General features: G+C 41.1%; 1 protein-coding gene across 14 annotated transcripts in view; it reads right to left on the bottom strand.

The window, feature by feature from the left end:
• The window catches only part of MBNL2 (muscleblind like splicing regulator 2), a 161,795-nt gene that overhangs the window by 22,678 nt on the left and 117,626 nt on the right, over window positions 1–21,491 (bottom strand). For 4 of the 14 annotated variants that reach the window (XM_024999890.2, XM_024999889.2, XM_005213938.4 and 1 more), the window contains 5 exons: window positions 20,906–21,169; window positions 15,145–15,198; window positions 14,351–14,504; window positions 6,755–6,790; window positions 5,347–5,441 (listed from right to left, as the gene is read on the bottom strand). In XM_024999890.2, the coding sequence (XP_024855658.1) occupies window positions 5,347–5,441; window positions 6,755–6,790; window positions 14,351–14,504; window positions 15,145–15,198; window positions 20,906–21,169 (603 nt within the window). The remainder of the gene's footprint in view (window positions 1–5,346; window positions 5,442–6,754; window positions 6,791–14,350; window positions 14,505–15,144; window positions 15,199–20,905; window positions 21,170–21,491) is intronic. The other 10 variants (XM_024999895.1, XM_024999894.1, XM_005213944.4 and 7 more) reach the window with 5 other exon arrangements.

The following is a 21,491-nucleotide window of genomic DNA, read 5'->3' as shown; positions in this document are numbered from 1 at the left end:
GGACTGTAGCCCACCAGGCTCCCCTGTCCATGGGATTCTCCAGGCAAGAATACCGGAGTGGGTTGCCATTTCCCTCTCCAGAGGATCTTCCCAACCCAAGGATCGAACCCGCATCTCCTGCAAGTCTCCTGCATTGCAAGCAGATTCTTTACTACTGAGCCACTGGGTTTCCATGTAACAGGCAGAAGCAGGACAAAGTCCGTCCCTTGCCAGCTGCCACTGTCCCAATTGAAGGCTCTCCCTGGGCTCCACAGACTCTCCTGCCTCGAATCCATCTGCTTGCTCTTCTTAGAGTTGCGTCCTCTCACTTTCCTGCTTAAAAACTTTTAATGGCCAAGTAAAGGCCGAGCCCTTAACCCTGGCGTTTAAAGTCTTGCAGACTCCACGTCAAAGTCTTGCACACTCCACAACACTCCTATGCTGTCACCACTCCCAGACACCAGTGCTCTAACCAACTGGATTGTTAGTTTTTCTCAACTAAGCTTTATACTTCCCCATCTTTGCACATCTGTGCTGTCATTCCGTCTATCTAATGATGACGCTTTAAGGGACATGCCGATCAAGTCCTTGTGGAATTCAGAGGGTAGGAAAAGAAATTCTAGCTGCAGGGGTTCAGGGAAAGACTCCGAATATAATTGGGCCTTCAAGGATGTCATTAGGTAAGCTGAATAATCTCCGTATATAAATGAAGAAACTAAGATTTAAAATATATTCACTTGGAAATTATTTTCTCCTCCTTTGAAACAGAATGTATTTTTGAAGCAGAAAAATACTACCAATAAAGCAATGACAGCATGATGTTGTTGTTCAGCCACTCAGTCGTGTCTGACTCTTTGCAACCCGGTGGACTGCAGCACGCCAGGCTCCTCTGTCCTCCACTCTCTGCCAGAGTTTGCTCAAACTCACGTTCATTGAGTCGGTGATGCTATCTCACCATCTCATCCTCTGCCGCTCCCTTCTACTTTTGCCTTCAGTCTTTGGCAGCATCAAGGTCTTTTGTTATGACACAGTAGAATACCACAATAATTCCAGTTGGAGGGATATCAATCTCTACTCTCATTTTATTAATAAAATGTCTTATAATATGACAAAAATGAGATAATCCACCTACTATGCTGTGAACCTCACCTCTTTTATTGGACACTCTGAGATTAAATTGGCGTCAATATAGGCATCTAGAGATTTATACATTCTGACCTTCTGTTAGTGGACTGAAACTGAATGGCTTATATAGTACCTGCATTTTCATTTCTGATTTCCCTTGTCATCATACTACTTACAAGATGAACGGCAGAGGCTGGGGTTAAAGTCCAGGGCCGTGATTCACATAAAAGCAGCCCCCGAATCTGCTTCACTAGGACTAATGACTAATTTCTTTCCACTTCTCATTTTAGTTCTCATCTTACTTGCATAGAAATTACTCATAATTTTCAGTCTACTCACTGGGTATAATACTACATAGTCTATTAATAAATAGTTCTATATCATAATTAATATACATCAACTTGTATATAGTTTCTAAACATGACTTGGCTATTACATAATTAGCTTGAAGCTCTGCTCAGATTCAGTCCGTCTCCCCAGCTTGGAATTCACCTCAGTTCGACCTGCATTAGCAGAACTCCTTCATTTTTCCCTAAAGCAACAGAGCTTGCTGTTATTGAGTTTCACTTTAGAGATAGTTTTATCTGTGGAATAAGTGACTTTCATTCATTTGTAATTATAGAGAGAGGCAGTACAGCAAGGTGGTTAAGAGCATATTCTAGCAAGACAATTTATTAGATGTTTAACTTTGACTAAGGTAGTTAACCTTGGTTTCAGGTCCACCATCTATAAAATGAGGACAACAATAATCGTTAACACCATAGTAAGACTGTGTGTATCCTATACATATGTATTCTTTCTCATATGATATCAAATATATGATATAATATTAAATGTATTATATGAGAGAGAAATCACTTAGAATAGTGTCTTATACATCTACATAATTTGTAAATAATCTTATTTGTATAACTTGTATATTAAGGCCCAAAGAACTTAACTGAAACAGAAGATAGCTATTGGTAGGTTTGCTTATTGTACTTTTGTTCTTATATCTACTCCCAGAGCTAAATAACCAAAACATTATTCTCTATTTCCCCAAAGTATTTCGGTTTTCTTGTCATTTAATTTGAAACTGCAAGTCTAAGTTCAGTTAAAACTTTCACTGCTGGCATCTTGATTCAGCCCTGAGGGTAGAGTTTATAAATCTGTTGGTTCATCTTGACTCACCATGGGGTGACATATAAAGGAAGCCTGGGCTGGAGGAGCCGTCACGGGGTGTTCTGGTCTCTCTTCTTCTTCTGTGAATGACTTGTATCTAATTACAAATACCTATGAGAGTTGAACTATTTGAACTGACAGTTGGTCCAATGAATTAAAATACTGTGAAACCCCTACCGCATGTTTACATCGCTCAGTTGTGTCTGAGTCTTTGCAACCCCCTGGACTGCAGCCCACCAGGGTTCTCTGTCCATGGGATTCTCCAGGCAAGAATACTGGAGGGGGTTGCCATTTCCTTCTCCAGGGGATCTTCCCAACCCAAGGATGGAACCTGGGTCTCCTGCATTGCAGGCAGATTCTTTACTGTCTGAGCCACCAGGGAAGCCCACATGTTTTGTGTTAAGAACAGATGGCTCAGTGAAGAGAAGGAAGGGATGTCTATCATGCACTGAACTCTGAAATCAACAGCACCCCTTTCTTCTCTGTGTGTTTAGGGCTTTCCCGGTGGCTCAGATGGTAAAGAATCTGCCTGCAATGCAGAGACCCAGGTTCGATCTCTGGGTCAGGGAAGATCCCCTGCAGAAGTGAATGGTTACCTCTATCATCTCATGCTTTGGGCCTAGCATGGCAGCTAAGGAACCACAGGCTTGTTGACTCTCAAGAGCTGGAAGGGACCTTAGCGGCCATCCAGTTCTCATCTTATTTTCACAAGCAAGCAAACAAGATTCATTTTGCTTAAACAACACATAATTCACATCCATATGATTCAATGTAAGTTTAATGTGTGAAATCTTAATAAGATGAAAACTTGCCATTTCATAGTCATTAGAAATCTCTCTGAATTCTGAATTCCTGGGCACTAAAAGAATTTTCACGTTCTTTTGTAGTGGCTCCGCTCCTTGAAACGTGTTGAAAATATATTAAGAGTATCATATCTGAGAATGTATGCTTACTATTAGTTCTTTTTCTGTTATGTTCTTGTGAAAGAAGAACTTCATCAAGAGCCACTAAAGGATTTCTCTTTGTCATCACTGAAGTCCGGCAACGATTATATCTGATAAACTGCAAAGCACAGAATCTAGGATTCTTGAAGCTACTGTCAGGTGTGTAATTTTAGTTTTTTGGACTTAACTGAAGTTAACTTATTAGTTCCTTTAGCAGTCACACCATGCTGAGAAGTGATATATTTTAGTTTATGAATAGCTTAGGCCTCTTCCCTACACAAATACATGAGCTTACACATAGGCATGTGATCTCTCAGTATTTTTCTACTAAATGGGGCCAAAAAAATCACTAGGTTGCAAAAATATTTATGATACAGGATCAAGAATTTATCATAATAAAGGGACATAACCTAAAACTCCAAAGTATTTATCTTGACTTCCTTTTTATTCCCAAGAAAGAGCTCTCTGTATTAAAAGTGCTTAACTTGCCATAAAATATAATGTTAAATTCCACTGTAACCAAAACTATGTTCCACTTGAAACTTGTTTTCTTATGAATGGACCTTACAGCAAAACTTCTGTCAAAAATCACAAAAACATAGCTCAAGAAGGCTAGACTTAGACATAAAAGAAACATTTCCAGTTCCCCTACTATGAAGGACCAAGTAAAAAGAGGAGCTTTGAATCTAACAATGGAAGGACGCACACTGTCTCTCCCTTCTCCTATCCTATCGTTTGAAAAAAAAACAAAACTCTCCAGCTAAGAACTGATGTGATGTTCTTTGTTACATCTGTTTGGAGGCCGAGTTGGCTCTCCTGAGAGGGAAGCTGGCTTGTTGAGGTGGTGAGTGATGAGCTGAGGCGCCGTCACTAGCTGGCATTGCTTGAGTGCCCACCTGGCCTCTGTTCCCTCCCGCCTTTGTTCCTTTCTGCTCTATCACCGTTCAGAACACACGGGGGGAGCTCACAGACTTTGCCTTCGTTTCTTCATTCAAGGGCACTCACACCTGTTTTTTCAGTGATGAGACCTACAGCTCTGGCAACGCTTATTAACTTAAACAAGGAAGGAAGTGTAAATCGGCCCTTCCCGCCTGCAGAATAGAGTTTGAAATCTGCCATTTATACCCAGACATTTCCCCCAATTTCTTCCATTCCCTGGGACCTTCCCCTGTCCCTTCCTCCTATAATTCTTGTCATCTTTTATCAGTACAGTCGATTTTGTTAAAGAACAAAACAAAACAAAAAAACCCAAAACGCTACACTAAGAACAAAACCAAAATGGCGCTTCTGTGAAGGGAGCACATGCGCAATCAAGTGTTGACTTTTTTTTTTTTTTTTCCGGGCAAGCGAGAGCTGACGCTCATACTCCTCTCCTGGGACCCTGAGCGCACACATTTGCAAGTTGGTTGGCTGGGGTTAGGGTTACAGTCAGCCCGTGGCGACAGGAAACAGCCAACTGGCCCTCACTGAGAAACAGTCCATCCATGGTCTTATTGGCACATGCATTAAACCAAAAGAATTAAACGCCCCTTTATCGGTTATATCCAGCCTTTGTGAACTCGGTGGGCCGGTACTCTGCTTCCAGTACCGTCTGGCTCTCACTTGGGAACCAAGTGAGTTTGAGGAGCACACAAGACCAAGGTGAAATGTTAACCAGAATCATTCAGACCTCAGATTTGACACTAAGGGAAAAAGGGAGGCTTTCCTCAGAGGAGAATGTTTCTTTTCCCCTACAACAGATAACAGGGTCTGAATGAACTGAATCCAAATACAGCCAGTTTTGAAGCACCCCCGGGCATGCTTTTCTCATTTTTTTTTTTTTTTTCCTGTGACAATTCACAAACCACTGGATACATAATGCTGTACTAAAAGGAATGTAAGCCTGTCAGGTTAATTACACAATATTAGGTACGAAAACAAACAGTGCAACACAAAACATAGCTACATCATTATTTGCAGTAAATGTTAACTCTAAATAAGTGCAACCTGTCCATAAATGCTTGCTATAAACTAATCAAAAAAATAAAATTTGATGGATAAACATGAAAAAAAAATTCTCACCGAGAATTTTTTTTTTAAATATCAGCACTCATTTAGAGTTTGGGATTTGTGAAAGAAAGCTTTAAAAGGAGCAAACCTGATTGGCTGTGGCTGTTGCTGCGAAGGGGACACTTGTTGCAGGAGTTGTTGCTGCAGAGACAGTGGCTGACGTAGCGCTGTGCATCATGGGTACTTTCAGGAGGGGAACCATGGGAGCAATGAACAGGAGGGTGTAGCATTATGGTAATAGAAGTGGTATTTTGGCATGGTGAATATCAGAGCAGCAAGCCATCATGGGTTAAACCAGCAGATGGCATGCAATCACAATGCAAAGCAAGGAAGCATGGGAGAGAAATAAAAAAGGGAAAATAGCTTATTACAAGTACAATTAAAGGAAGTTTTAAAACATAATCAGTGATTCCCAGAAAGGCCAAAGCAGATTACTTTGGTTGATGTATTTATAAACATTTTTACTTCTAGCAATAGATCATTCCCAATTCAGAGCCTGTGGTGCCTATAATAAAGGGTGCTTCCAAAAATGCAAAATGTAATATCCAAATGAAGTAAGAATATATGATATTCATTTTTTAATCATCATTCTAAAACATCAGAACCTCAATATGTACTTGCCTAATTTGGCAAGTCAGAATTTTCTTGGAATGAATTGCAGTTAAATTGAAATTTGGGGGTCAATTTGGGGCTGCCTGTTTGAACTGGAATTACTGGGGTTGTGGTTTATTTGGGTCCATAAACAGTGAAGCAAAAATTATGGCCTTGATGTAATTTCTAACACACTGTGAAACAGATATATATTTCACACTGTGAAATAGACAGGCAGATTTTACCAATGGGGTTTATTTTTCTTTACTGTAAATGGAACTCATCCACATGTCCTTAAGACAGATTTTTGTACCAAGGCTTTGGGAAGTGTGGGGATAACTTATGTATGTATTATTAAAAGTTAACATCTATGGGAATAGTAAGGTACAAATACTCATTACAAATAAATCAACACAAAATCAAAAAGTATAGTAAAGCAAGGCAGTTGTGACATTTGTTTTCAAAATACATCCATGTATAATCTTTTAAAATAAGTACTTCTGGGAAACTCTGATAACTCTAACACACAGCAAAGAGGAGATAAAGGCACACCACATGAAACTTTAAAACATTGATGAAATTAGCCTGCCTCTCTGATAAAGTAAGCTTTTTCTCCCCCTTACACTAAACCGTATAAACTCTAAATAGAAACAAAATACAGATCATTAAAAAGCAGACTCGCACTTGTGGTCTCATGTCTTGTAGTGGTTGTTCTAGTCACATTAAAACGGTCATTTTCTTAAGTACATGAGTACATTTTAAAACCTCAACGTTAACTCTAAAGCCAAATAAGCCTTCAGATCTACCAGTTCCTACAGCATTATCTACCATCTCTGAAATAAATCTCAGTCAAGTGAAGGTACTGTACATACTATAAAAGACAAATAAAAAAGGTTGGAACCTACCAATACTGGTAGCGGGTGTCATGCACAAAACTGACCCTGCGTGTCATGCAATGGTAGGTGGAAAAAAGTGAATAAAGGGAAAGAAACAGGTTAGCGGTTTAGAGTTAACATTCAAAGTGAGATTGAAGCACAACCAGAAATAAGTAGGGTTAGTTAACACAGTCTTTAGAGTCATTCACATTTTCAGTGCGGACACAGATATATCTGACTTATTTGAAGCCGATATTCTTCGCTGCCTTTCATACTATGGATTCATCTCCATCAACATGACTCAAATAAGAATGACATGTGATCATGCGGCGGTCTCCTTTCTCTAAGACCTCACAGTATCTTAACAGACATTCTCCAGTTCCTCCTCCAAGGCAGGAAGTGGGTATTTTACAGATGAAAAATCTGAGGCATAGTAACTACTCCAAGGTCATGCATCGTGGGAGTCAAGGGTAAGGCTAGAAATAGAAATCTATTCCTAAAATCCAGGTCAGGTTTGGTATTCACTAGATCACGCTGACCTTATTGCATCAAGAGTTTGCTTGTGTGATTGTAGAATGTTTTGTGTCGATGACAATATGAAAATAAAAACAGTAATTAAGATTCTGTACCCTCCAAATCAAAGGGTTGCGGGTCGGGTGAATTTTAGATTGCTGCTTGAAAGCCCTCAATGTAGGAAGAGGTTCCCCTGACAGGCTGACCAGGATATGTGTGATCTATTTTCTGTTATGAGATTCATTATGATAAAGAAGCGGTGACTTCCCGTAAAACTAAGCACTGCTTAGGCAGAGGCTCTGCAAAACTGCAGAACTGGGGCTGGGACAGGACTGGGGTTGGGGGGTTGTTACGGTTGCTACTAGGTGACCCCTGAGGGGTACCTTTGGCGAAACTCCTAGGAAACCTCAAGTAGGTGTCTCGGTGGGTAGAAGGGAGCGAGGAGGGGGCTAGATCTCAGTCCTTCCCTGGGAATAGCTGTCTTATCTGTGGATGGTCTTATTAATATACTTGAATCAGAAAACTGACCATGAATATAAAGCATGTTGTGGAATACCAAAAAAAAAAAAAGAAAGGTATTAAAAGGAATTATCTACTTCTGGTTCAGCTCCTTGAAAATCAAGGTAATGGAAGGATTTAGATAACTGAAGATTGGGTGTCATGTGGCTGCCAGAGAAGCAGTTTTTAATCAAAGTAGGTATATCCACTTAGGGTTCTACAACTGCCTTCTGAGACACTAGATAAAGACTCTGAGATGTGTAGGTCTTTATTCTCTCTGCTGAACTGATCACACCTGAGGGAGACTTTTGGCTTGATCTGTATTTTGATCAGATCAGATCAGATCAGATCAGTCGCTCAGTCATATTTTGATCAGGCCAATATTAGTAACTAGTCAGAAAAAGAGGCTATTTAACTGGGCTCCTCCTGGATTCTTCAGCAAACATGTGCTAATACATCCAGCCGGAAACACATAACAAGCACCTCCAAATCCTGTTCATGACACCGTACCTTTCTAACCTTCTTCACAATGAAACTTCTGGAAAGTTACCTACACATACACTTTCACTTCCTTGACCCCATCTGTTCTTCAGTCCTCTCCAATCTGACTTTCATTTTCACCTCTCCACTCAAACTGCGAAGTCATTTCTGCAGTCAGTTGGAGCACTTCCATCTTCATCTAACTTCCTGAGTCATGGTAACATTTAGCACTTGGCTTCTCTGTAATAAACCACTCTTTTCTCTTTCTCTTGGATTTTCTGATAACAGAGACTCACACACAAACACATACACTCTATATCTCTATACACTAGAGTTTTTCGGGCTCAGACTGATTCCTTTTCAGCTACTCCACACTTTTCTTCTAGTATACCATTCATTCCATGGTATCATTCAATGTAGGATTTAAATATAATCTACAAGCTCAAGGTTTCCAAACTTATGTATCCCTCCCAGATTGCTCCCCTGAGCTCTAGGTCATTCCATCTAACTGCTTATCCAGACTTTTTACTTGGGAGACCTCACAAGCATCTCAAATTTAATACATCCAGGCATTTCCCACAGCACCCATTTCTGCACCTCCAGACACGCTAGATGGGACACATCACCGTCCATGTAGCAGCCGTAGCCTAAACTGAAAGCTCTTCTGGGTATCACTTTCCCTTGTGAAATTCCCTGGTCCAACTCACCAATCAGACACAGCAATTCTGCTTCTAAAATGCACCTTCTGTTTGTCTCTTGGTCTATCTCCACTGCCACTTCTCACCATGACACATGGGCTCGGATATGCAGTAACATCCTAACTGGGCCTCCTGCCTCCATTCTCATCCCCATTTAGTCCAGGCTCCATTCTGCTGGTGGAGTAAACCTTCCCCATAGAGGTCTGTTCACTTCTCTGCTGCAAATGATTCACTGCCTTCTCACTGCTTTTAGGATAAAGGTTCCCATGGTCTAGTCTCTGTCTGTTTGCCCAGCGCATCTTATACCCCTTTCCCCCTGGCACCAAGCTCCAGACAGATTAGCCTCTCATTTCTCTGAACCAAATTCATCACACGTTTGGCCTGCCTTTGGGCTTCTCCCAAGCCCTCTGCCTAAAAATCATCTTTATCCCATTTTCAAGTCTTAAAGTATATGTTGCCTCTTCCAAAAACTGTTCACTTGTTCTTTTACCTATCTTCACATGCCACTGAAATCAGTTTCCATTTTAAACCTTATTCAACTCTTTACTTTCTCATTCATTATACTCATAAAAATTTTGATTATACATTTATATGGCTGCTCATTGAAATCCACCCCTCCTTTTCTGCTGTAAACTCTGGAGGGCAGGGTTCATGTCTGTCTACATCTATGGGGTACACAGTAGGCAGTCAGTTAATTGAGTGAATGTTCTCATCTGCCAGCGAGAGTGTGTTGGGAGCAACTTGTTCCTAAAATTCATTAAAGTACCCAGTTTGTGAATGATTTCAAAGTCAACTAAGTCAACTATGGCTGGAGTCAAAGTTACTCCTTTAGAAATTTCACGTTATTCTTTTACATTCCAACATGGATGGGCTTTCCTGGAACACACACAAATGTCACGGGATTGCAAACCATCAACAGCGGCTCCTGCAGCCATACTGGGCTAGGGGGTGCCTATCCTTTGGCCTCAGTTCAGGACGTGGCTGAAACACTCAACCAAATTAATGTGATGAGCATCTCTATGGGGCCAAAAGTGATACAAACATTGTGAAAGTCGCTCAGTCGTGTCCAACTCTTTGCGACCCCATGGACTACACAGTCCATGGAATTCTCCAGGCCAGAATACTGGAGTGGGTAGCTGTTCCCTTCTCCAGGGGACCTTCCCAACCCAGGGATTGAACCCAGGTCTCCCACAATGCAGGTGGATTCTTTACCAGCTGAGCCACCAGGTAAGCCTGATATGAGTATTTGAAACACATGATTTTTGCAGTGTGTGGCTATCTTACTCAATGTCAGATTCTTCTCCTGATTTCTTTCTAAGCCCCATCTCTGCCTTTTCACCCCACTGTCACCCTCCCCCCACCAACACAGCCTCTCCAGTATGTCACACTAGAGATACAACGGACAATTTGTTATTCCTCAAACACACTCTTCCCAATCCATGCTCATCCCCCTGCCTGGGATGCTCTTCCCCCACTGGTAGAATTTTCCTCTCCAAGTCCTAAGGGCATTTCTCCTCCTTTGCAAAGTCTTTCTTTCCAAAGTTAGTCTTTCTTGCTGCATGTCGTTTGTCACCACCACCTACTGTAGATCTGATGGCCAAATACACTGTTTCTTTCTTCTTCACTCTCCAATTCCCTACGGTGCTCTGCATGAGATTTGACTTTTGCCTTGTTCTGAACTCCTTTGGGTACTCCTACTCCTTTGGAACCCAGAACAGACCATGTGTTCGAGAACAGCTTGCTGAATTAAACAGGATAAATACATTCTGCTGTGGTTATATACATAGCGTTTCCACTAAACACTGACCAGTCTTTCATCAAGATATGTGAGAAGCTTATGTAAGAGCATGGTTTCTGATCATCAGGGAAGGTCTGTGCTAGCACCTCCCTGTTCTACTTACTCTCTATTTCCAACTTAATGAACTAAGTCAATGAGAGAGTCAGTGGGTCATCTCTGTTCCGACTGGTAGAAGCATTTCACTAAGGCATTAATTCTATCAACAAAGACTTTTCAAACGTCTTCTGCTTCACTTGTACAAATATTTCAAGTCTACAATCTCTGAGTAGGATTATCGGGACACGTCCATGAATCATATATTCCACTTTGCAGCATAAGCACAGCCTCAGTTTTCCCATCTGCAAAATGCAAATAATTATGCCTTCCACTGGCAGAACTATCCTGAAGAGTAATGTGATAAGAACACTTACAGGAACTCAGAATAAACCTGTCAGAGAAATGTCAAGAATTATTATGCTGCTATTTTTGTGTGTGGTTTTTGTCACTTTCTTAACAGAGCAAAGGAAAAGTATAACCACTAGGTTAAAATAATTCCTATCAAAAAAGGAAAAATCCCACTCACTGCCAATGTGCTAGGGCATCAACCAGGGTGATAATTATATTACCATGGGTTTGGGGAAGAATCCCATATTTTGCATAATATTTTATATTAGTATCTCTCCAGCCTGGAGGCAGAGTTCCTAAAATTCAAAGTCGCATTGTATCAATGGGAGAATTTTAGCAGTATATTAAAAACTTCATTGCGAATGACCTTTCTTTGCATAACTTCCAGGAGAACATAAACACTTTTTGTTTCATCCTTATGATAATTGTTAATGTATTTATAGAAAAATCAATTAATTTAAAAGTAATGAGCCCTTCATTTACCAATTAAAAAAATTTTTTTTGAGCATCATCAAAAAAAGTTTTGAGCATCATCATTTAATTTGCAGGATTTAAAACAACAATGATTAACAAAGACTGATTATCATCATTATCATCTTAAATTAGGCTAAAAATGTGGCCTATGAGAAAGAAAGCTGAAATAAAAACTACAGGAAAATAAACACTGAATTTTCTGTTATGGAATTAACTAAGGGATGGACTATGCTGTGTGTGTGTGTGTGTGTGTGTGTGTGTGTTTGCAAGTGCACTCAGTCACATCTGACTCTTTGAGACCCCATGGACTATAGCCCGCCAGGCTCCTCTGTCCATGGAATTTTCCAGGCAAGAATATTGGAGTGGGTTGCCATTTCCTCCTCCAGAGGATCTTCCCGACCCAGAGCTCGAACCCGAGTTTCCTGCCTCTCTTGCATTGGGAGGCGTATTCTTTACCACTGAGCCATCTGGGAAGCCCAGGACTTATGCTAAAATCCTTTTAATAAAATTATTCTTTCATCATTTAAAAGAAACATGTGAAAACTTCACAGAAGTTGAAATACACTTCAGAGCATGGGATCCACATGTCTGTTCACTATATTTATATCATGTTACAGATGTAAATACTTCTAAAGCACAGAATTAAGTGGACTAGGACCCACTGTTTGGCTCCCAAAGCTCACTCAACAGAGGGTTGCTGGACACATTTGAACAGTTCTTAAAGAGTCCAGCAGAGGGCGGAAGTGCACAACCACAGCACCCAGCACAGCCTTTGGGCCCTCTACACGTGTCTTACCAACTCTAATCAGGTCATGGCAAAACAGGGATGTTATTTGTTCTTGCTTTGGCAGTCTTTAAGTGGTTTCCAGGTGAAATATTTTTAAATGAGAGTTCTTCCAGTGATTTGACAAAAAGAGGAAGAGTTAAGTATGGGTTAGAGGCCTTCAGTCTTTTGCATGGCTTAGCTCCAGGCTTTCAGAGGCATTCCCAGGAAATGGTGGTGGCATTACCACCCAGTCTTCAGAAACAGACTTGCCTTTTTCTGTTTTCCCCTCAGTATATTCTTCCATATTTTTTTCTCCCTTAAAACATCTAGTGATGAGGTCTATAAAATAAGACACTTGGAGAAACCACACAGAACCTCAAGAAAAGTTTACCTTCTAGTAATTATTTTATAAACATGTGACATCAAGTGGATTACAAGTACTATTACTGCTGTGCTACAACTGCAACCAATTAGGGCTGTATTCGGACAAGAGCGAAGCCCTGATAATTACTGATTTAGAGACTCACTCTATAGGTCTGTGAGTCTATTTATGTTAAGAGAACTAAACTAAGAAAACTGTTCGCTAAGAACCACTTTACTCACACAGTTGATATTTTTACTACAATCTAAATATTCTTAATAATAATTCATTTCAAAGTATAGATTTTATATGAAGAATAGGATAGAAATATTTATTCAACTCCCTCCTATGTTAATTCCAGATATGCTACAGTATTTAAGAAAATGGGTAAGAAACCTGAAAAGTCCGCCCAAGTGGATTGGGATCAGAATGCTTCTTTAGGATAAAATTGTTATTCATCTATATTGACCTTTAAGTCACTATTACAGGATGAAAATTTTGACTTCAAACTAAGAATTCAATGGACAGTCTTCTCACTAAAGCTTAAATCACTCCTGGTTCTTTTTTAAAAAAAAATTTTTTTGGATCCTCTAGCAAAGTTTAATTTGCAAATATTATCCCTGCGTTTAGCTCAGATTAAAAGGTCAAAACCCCAGCCATTTATGGTGAATCTTTGTGTTTGTACGTGTATATAGGTCTGTGGTCAGGCAAATGGGTAAAAACATGGAGGTGGGTTGGCATGTATTGTATTTTTGCTTCTTCACTTTTATCTGATGTTTTACATCAGACTCCAAAAGAGGACTCTGGCCTCCACATATGGAGGCCGGCTGGTGTCATGTCATGTAAATCAAACTGGTCTCAGGGTAACTGGGTTCTAGGTCTTTTTCTCATTAGTCCTGCCACCTTGGGAAGTCACTTCACATTTGGGGGGCCTCAGCTTTCTCATCTGTAAAACAATCAACTGGATGCGGAGATCACTAAGACTCCTTTAACCTTCAAGATTCTATGATTAATAGAATTCATTTCTTAGTAGAACGACAGAGTTAAGCACCTTAGCACCTACTATTATCAGGCATTGGCTTAGAAATTGAGGATAAGAGGTTTCTATATTTGTGAACTTGGTGGAAATTGAGAAGGATGGCAAAAGAGAGAGAATGGATGTAAAAATATGAGTAGAGGATTGCTTTAATTTGAATAGCCTCATTTTGTTTTTTTGTTTTTGTTTTTTTAGTGCTCTGAATAGGAATAGAAAAAAAAAAGGTTAGTATTTACTGGAATTGCTATTTTTAGGTCATTCAGGGTTAATGACAAGTTTCAAATGTCACACATAAGAGGTCTTCTTTACATAAACAATTTTACACAGTTTGTGTAAATACGAGAAACCCAAAGCCCTAACTGCTATTTGCTTCTCATAGGTTCAGTCGGTCACTTAACTCTACAGAATATTTGGCTTTAGAATCCTAACCGTCTTTAGCTATCTTCCCAAGCAAGGTAAATTATCTAGATAGCTAGGACAATGACAAGTTTCAGGCTGTATTTATCGTACCTTTGAAAAAGCAAACTAGATGCCACCAAACAGCTTAAAGGAATGAGAAAGAAAGCACATGACCGGAGGGCACACGGACACAGGACTTGGAGCTGTCAGGGCACGCACCTGTCGGGATGAACGCGGTGTGCTGCTGCAGCTGCGCACTGGTGAGAGCCTGCTGGTACTGCAAGACGCTGGGGTTAAACACGGTGCTCGCACCGTTGCTTTTTTCAAGTGCTTGTCTCTTTGGTAAAGGATGAAGAGCACCAGGAGGGAAGGCCTAGAAGTGAAGAATCGGATAAGACATGTATAACTCAAAGTAAACACACCTTCAGTGTCCACAGAGATCATCAATCGCAACAGACTTTTAAAAAATGACAGCTAAGGAGATGCCTCTGCCATGCACCTTAATTTAAACAGCGGCAATGTCGAATGAGTGAGAACTTGTTATTGCGAGCGAAAGCATGACTTCGGTAACCCCAAAACGGTAGCATCTTAACTAAGGAAAAGAAAAACTATCAAGCAACAACAGCGAAAAATGACTTCAGCTTTTAAAATGAGTTAAACTATTCTAAGGGGGGGAGGGGGAGGAAGCATTTGTGTTATGAATATTAATACCTATTCTTTTCTTTAACTAAAAATGGCAATTTCTTGAATTTAAAGGTTAATTAGGATTATCATGAGCATTTTTTACGAGCCAAGTAATTTAAATTTGCTTCACTCTTTTGGAAAAGGTATTAAAATTTGTTAGGATTAATTTATTCCACATATTACATATGAAAATGAGATGGCTAAACACCTTATTGAATTTTTCTCATTAAACATAATGATTGTTTGCAACCGATATTTTACAAGTAATACAAATCTCGATGGTTCTCTGAAAAGCTACATGCAAAGCGAAAGGTGAAAGGTCAAAGTACCAGGTCTACAGATGCTTCGAGAGGTCGCTTCATTGCTTTGGCAGTCGACTGAGTCTTTTAATAACAGGCAGCGAGCACATGATGGCAGTGGGCCAATGGGATTCAAGCGAATTAACATACAGGTAAACAGCAAGCAGAGGTGCATCATGGGAACGGCATTGCATTGTGGATAGGTGAGAAGGAAAAAAATATTCTGAATGCAATATACAACGTACAAAACACTAGGCATGCACAACAACAAAAATGTTCTCTAAAGAAATGAATATTACACCTTAAATTAGTATTGAAGCAAAAATGCATCTACTATACCTTAGTTAAAAGCATATAAGAGAGTAAAATATAGATGTTTGAAATTCAGGAAAGTTAATTAAAACAGCAGCTTGCATACACACCATAAGCATTTTTATATTGCTTCAGAAAAAAATGCAAAACTTTCAAGGGCCACAGGATTGAAGAACTTCTGATAAGTTAGTTTTCAAATATAAAATAATGAATGCACTATGTATAAGATCCAAGTTGGAAAAAAAATACGTCTTTAACTTTCATAAACGTAAGTTTTAATGACGATCTAGCCTAACAAAATGAAGTGGCAAACTGAGACAAACAATTCAGGCAAAAAAATATTCAAACACAAGATTATCTAGGCAAAACGGTTTGGGTTTGGATCTTAATTTTTTGTCTGAATTATGTGGATAATTGTCTCAATTTTTCTCTTCACTCTGCTAGTGTGGATCTGGCAATATGCAGTAAGCTTCCAAACTTAACACGTTTTGAATTTGAAGAGTAGGTTTCTCAAATTTCCATTTCATTCCACCGTATGGTTTCTAATGACTAACTTATCTTCCATTCTGTTTTCCACCACATTTGAGTTTTCTATTCAATTTATGGCAAACAACTTACCGGGATTACACTGAGAAAATACCCTTTAAAGGGTATCGGGTGTCCTCGGGTATCAAAATAATTTTATCTAATAATTCTATTCGTACTTTTAACTACAATCAGTGACCAACCCACTTAATGAGAGGTGGAACTCGTGGCTAGAACAGTACAATAGCTAAAAATAGCAAAAACAGCTACAAAATAGCAATGAACTGCTTGGAATGTAAGAAGTAAGATCATATCTGTAACTTATAACCATCCTTTGGGCAGATAGTTTCATTTAAACAGCTGAAATAATAATAAATAGTGATTGATTTAGACCACGATGAGAAAATCTTCCTGTTCCTTGATAACTGTTGTAAGAAATCTAAAAATTTTATGATGGAATTCTATGAAAATAAAGTCAAAGGAATAGCCCCAATGCAAAAAAAAAAAAGAAAAGAAAAGAAATACCCCTTTTCTATGTTTAGCACAATAGGTAAATCCCCAAGGCTTGTATAACAAATACAAAACGTTTTATTCTAAAGCTCTGAGTTACAAGTATGGCATTTGGAAGAAAATGGGATAGTATTTAACCCTTAAAATAGGAACAATGAATGACATTTTCCTTGGCCAATAAAGAGCTGTTCTTCATCATTTTATGTTTCAGGATTAAAAGTATGAAAGTGACAGGAGATAAAGGGCTAATGGTGAGTTGGTGGCGGGCGACTAGAAATAACGTGGAAAGGACTGTAGGGAGAGAAGAGGTTTAGAATGGCCAATGGAAAAGATGTTTTGGAAGGCAGTCTGGATAGAGGCCATCACAGAGAAAATCACTGTTCTACAGGCAGAACTGTGAACATCTGAAAAAACCAACAAGATTCAGAACAAGAAAGCGTTGCATATTCTTTCCTCCAATGTCAGTCTGCCATGATGTAATTTTCATGATACCACTTTTATTTTTTTATTCCAATATATTTTTACATTGCTAGATAATAAAGTTTTTTTTTTTGCTTACAGTAGCCTATACTAACTACATAAGGCTCCATAGCCTGTTCTCATAGAGTGCACTAACATTAACTGGATCAAACAAAGGGAACGCGTCAGTCACTCAGTCGTGTTGGACTCTGCGACCCCACGGACTGTAGCCCACCAGGCTCCTCTGTCCATGGGGTTCTCCAGGCAAGAATATTGGAGTGGGTTGCCATTCCCTTCTCCAGGGGGGTCTTCCCAATTCAGGGATCAAACCTGGGTATCCCACATTGCAGGCAGATTCTTTACTGTCTGAGCCACAGGAAAGCTTATTAACTGGATGGTTAAACTCAAAATCATTTTGGCCTGGACTTTCTGGATTCCATTCTTCCCTTCACTTTTTCAGTCCTTGGGAGATAAAGAACACACCTACTCTTGGGTTGATCTTTTCTGATATGCTAACTAGGAGAGTGATTATGTCTCTAAAGCCTGGTGCTTGTGAACAAAATTTTGAACAAAAGATCATTTAACGAAGTCTCCGAGTAGAAAAAGAGATACTAAGTATTTCTCCCTAGGATAATCACCTGAAAGGCTAATGTTCTCTTTTTTCCAATCCGCATTTGATGAATGTAATTTCCATCAAAATTATAATAAACTAGGAATTTAAAGAAGCTGAGAGCTCTAAAGTGAGCTGGACACGGAGAGCATCTCTCTTTCTACCACTCACTTGGGTTTCTTTACTAGATGCAAATATCTTGTCTTTTCAAGGAAACACACAGCTCCTGGAGTGGACATATAAATATCTTGCATGTCTCACGCTCTGAGGGATATGTGTGGAATGTATTTTAAAAACTGTATGGGTGAATAATCACGTTATAATGTGCCTTTGTAGTACACAGATGTTCTGTTTTAGAGGATATTATGTGACTGCAGCCATATGTTTACCTATATTGAAAAATCTTCAGGCTTAGAGCAGACCTCAGAGATCCCCAAGGCCAGTGAACCTTGGGAGCATCCTTAGGCACCTACGCAGAGAACCAGATTCTCTTTAATTGAGCCCCTACTATGTGCCAGATACTGAGCATCCATTCTAGCTGGCTTCACCACCATTTCTGATCCTCTGTCCCCTCTCCGAGCCTTCTCTATAGCGTGTGTGCATGTAGCCAGGCATTTCATCTTCTGGATCAAGGAGCAAGCCAACTTCAAGGCAAGCGAACCAACTGCCCAGCCTTAGAGGTAAAGACCAAATCTGAGGAGTCAAGAATCGTGGACGACAGTAACCAGAGCTGCCACTTCAATGCAGAAGAAAGGGATATGGACAAGTAGGATGGAATTCAAAGTTCCTGAACATGTTTTCGTGACTAGCTGATGGCAGCTGGTCTTGTTTCCTTTTACAAAATAAGTATCTTCTGGTGCAGCCCCATTTTGGTGTGTGTGTGTGTGTGTGTGTGTGTCTGTGTGTGTCTGTGTGTGAAGAAAGACTGTTGTCTTGAAGACCAGATATCCTTTGTGTTAAAATTACCAAAGAGAAGCTCTGACTTATTTTCACATTTGAAAAATTCTGGTGAGAACGATGCCCATGTTTTAAGAGGTACTGTACAAATATAAGGCTCTAAAGGAAAGAGATGCCTCTTTTTCTGGACTCAAAGCTTTGAATTCATTTTCAGGGTCCAATTAATCAAAAAAGCAGAAATTCCTGGACAACAGTAAAAACTACACTACAGAAATTCTTGGAGCTCAGGCATGGAACCCAGGTGAATGGAATACTAATATCTTCTGGCTGCAATCATCGCACCCATTCATTCTCTTAAATAAAATAATCATTTTTCCTTCATGGTGCTGAGTAATCTTGTTACTAGAGTAAGAAGACTTTGACTTCATCCAACTGTAACTGGTTTCAAATGAGCCTCTCACTTTCAAAATACACTGCAGATTCAGTAACTTTCATGTCATTGTCAGAAAGAACCTGATGCGTTTGTTCTGAAACTACATTCCTTCGGGTTGTCTTTGTTGATGCTGCAAGCCCACCTGAAGTATCAGAACTCCAAGCCCAGCACAGTGTAACAATCGAGGCAACTATAGCAACTAAACATACTGACATCCACTCTAACAGCCTTTGTGCATTCTGATGAGAAGGGTGTGCAACTGCACGGAAAAGGGCACGTAGATCAGCAGTTTAAAGAAATCAGGTGGTGTGTATAAATGTAATGGCATTTCTTCTCTTATCTCCATCAACCCAGGTCATCTACCATTGACTTATTCCAGGTACACTGCTCCTTCAATGATTGAAGAACATATTGATTATGTAGATGTTAGGACTGCCACTTCTCTCCTTCAATGATTCAAGAACATGTTGATTATGCAGATGTTAGGATTGCAGGTAGTGTGTGTTGTGTTAGTCGCTCACTTGTATCTGACTCTTTGCAACCCCACAGACTGTAGCCAGCCAGGCTCCTGTGTCCACGGAATTCTTCAGGCAAGAATACTGGGATGGCTTACCATTCCCTTCCTTCTCCAGGGGATCTTCGCCACCCAGGGATCGAACCCAGGTCTCCTGCTTTGCAGGCAGATTCTTTACCCTCTGAGCCACCAGGGAAACCCACTTCCAGGTAACAGGCAGATAAATCAAGGCTCAGATAACTCAGATAAATTCAGAGCTCAGCGCTAAAGGTTAGTACCCGTGGTTTGTTGTATTTAACAGGTATCTAAGGAATAAGGACTGATTTTTTCATAGTTCCAGAAGCTGGACCCCATGATGCATTTCCATCACGTCATGGAGGACAGTTATCCCTGTCATTTACTGAACTCCAAGCTCCCCGAGGGCAAGGAAAACTGCCTAATTTATTTATTCCATCCACCAAGTGCCCGATGAGCGCCAGGTCTCATGGATTATCCAGTGTCTATCACACATTAAAACACCCGACGTCAAGCCAGAGATCTCACACCACAACAGATTAATTCTACAACCCTGTGCGGGTGGTGCTCAAACTTTGCGGCACAACGGACTCCCCGGGAGCTGGAAAAGAAAGACGCATGCCCGGGCCACACCCAAACCAATTAACTAAGAAAGGGGGAAGTGGCTGTCCTCAAAAACTTGCACGTGCCCTCAGGTAATCCCAGACTACAGAAGCCTGGCTAGTGCAGTCCACGGAGTTGCAAAGAGTCGGACTTGATTTAGCGACCGAACAACAACAACGTGTTCTAGGCAGGTGCTTCTCAAACGTATACAATCCACCTGGGGATGTTTGGAAATTTAAATCCTGATCCCAAAGGTCTGGGGCGGGGGCCTGAGTCGAGCTTTAACAGGCTCCCAGAGGTGCTGGGGAGGCCTGTGTCTGTAACTCAGGGGACTTGGGGCTAGCTTCCAGGCCTTTTATTATTATTATTTTTTTTTTCAAAGCACCATCCATACAGCTCCATCTTCATCTGTTTCATGACTTGATGTTCTGCATAAATTTTCTTTTAGGGAGAGAGCGAGTTTGCAGCATGGCCTTTGTAATAAGTAACAAGAAGTGGGGAGCAAAAAAATGGGGGCAGTGGCTCCCGGCCCGGGGCCATCCTCCGCCCGGTTCTTCTCTCTCCCCGGCTCCGGGCCGCCTCCCTGGTCCTTCTAGCCCGGTCCCGCCCGCGTCCGCGCTCCGAGAGGCGCGCTGGGCTTGGGGAGGGGCCCTTGCACCCACCCCCGGCTTCCCTGCGCCCGCCTGAGGGATTTACTTATTGTGCTGCGAAGGGAAGGAGGGAGGAACGGAACAAAACGAAAACGAAACGGGCGGGGCGGGGAAACCACAACAGGACGGAGGCAGCGGAGCAGCGGGAGCGCCAGCCGGCCCCGCTCCCGGCGGCGAGGCGCGCGTGCGCGTGCCCGCGCGGAAGGCGCGGCTCCGGGCGCGCGGGCTTCGGGGAAGGTGCGCGGCGCGCGCGCCCCACTTACCATGACTGTGGCCGCGGCCGCGGCTGCCTGGGCGGCCACCGCGGCCTGGTTGGCTTGGTGCTGCGCAGCTTTGATTTTGGCCTGCAAGTGTGCAGGAGGGTGAAAATATTTGCATTTCTCCCTCATGCAACGCCCCTTTATGTAATCCATACAAACGGTTACGCTGTTGTCGTTTGTGTCGACCATGGTGCTGTCGGCGGGGTGTGCAAAGCGGCAGTCGGTCTCTCCCCGGGCACAGTTTCCTCGCTGGAACTCCCTGCAGACCTAGGACACGGGGGGGGGGGGGAGAAGAGCATGTGATGCAGTTTAAAAAAAAAAAAAAGAAGAAGAAGATGCTTTCCCGTTCTTTGAATGCTGGCTTTTGTGCCATTTACAATCAACATTCGATTATCCAGAACCCAAGTCACTGGAATCCCGGGCAAACTATGATCACTTGAATTTTGCTTCGCCCTGTTTGCTGAGGTGAGAATCTGTATTGAGCAAGGAAGTAAAAATCTACACTTTAGCTAAGATAACAGAAAAATCAACAAGGCTCCCATTGTTCTTCGGTTTTATTTATATTTATTTACTTTTATAGAGAAGGGAA

The sequence above is a fragment of the Bos taurus genome, chromosome 12 (genome assembly GCF_002263795.3).
Source record: "Bos taurus isolate L1 Dominette 01449 registration number 42190680 breed Hereford chromosome 12, ARS-UCD2.0, whole genome shotgun sequence".
Classification (NCBI taxonomy): domain Eukaryota; kingdom Metazoa; phylum Chordata; class Mammalia; order Artiodactyla; family Bovidae; genus Bos; species Bos taurus.
The sequence above is the reverse complement of the archived record's forward strand: the minus strand, read 5'-3'. Positions and strand labels throughout refer to the sequence as shown.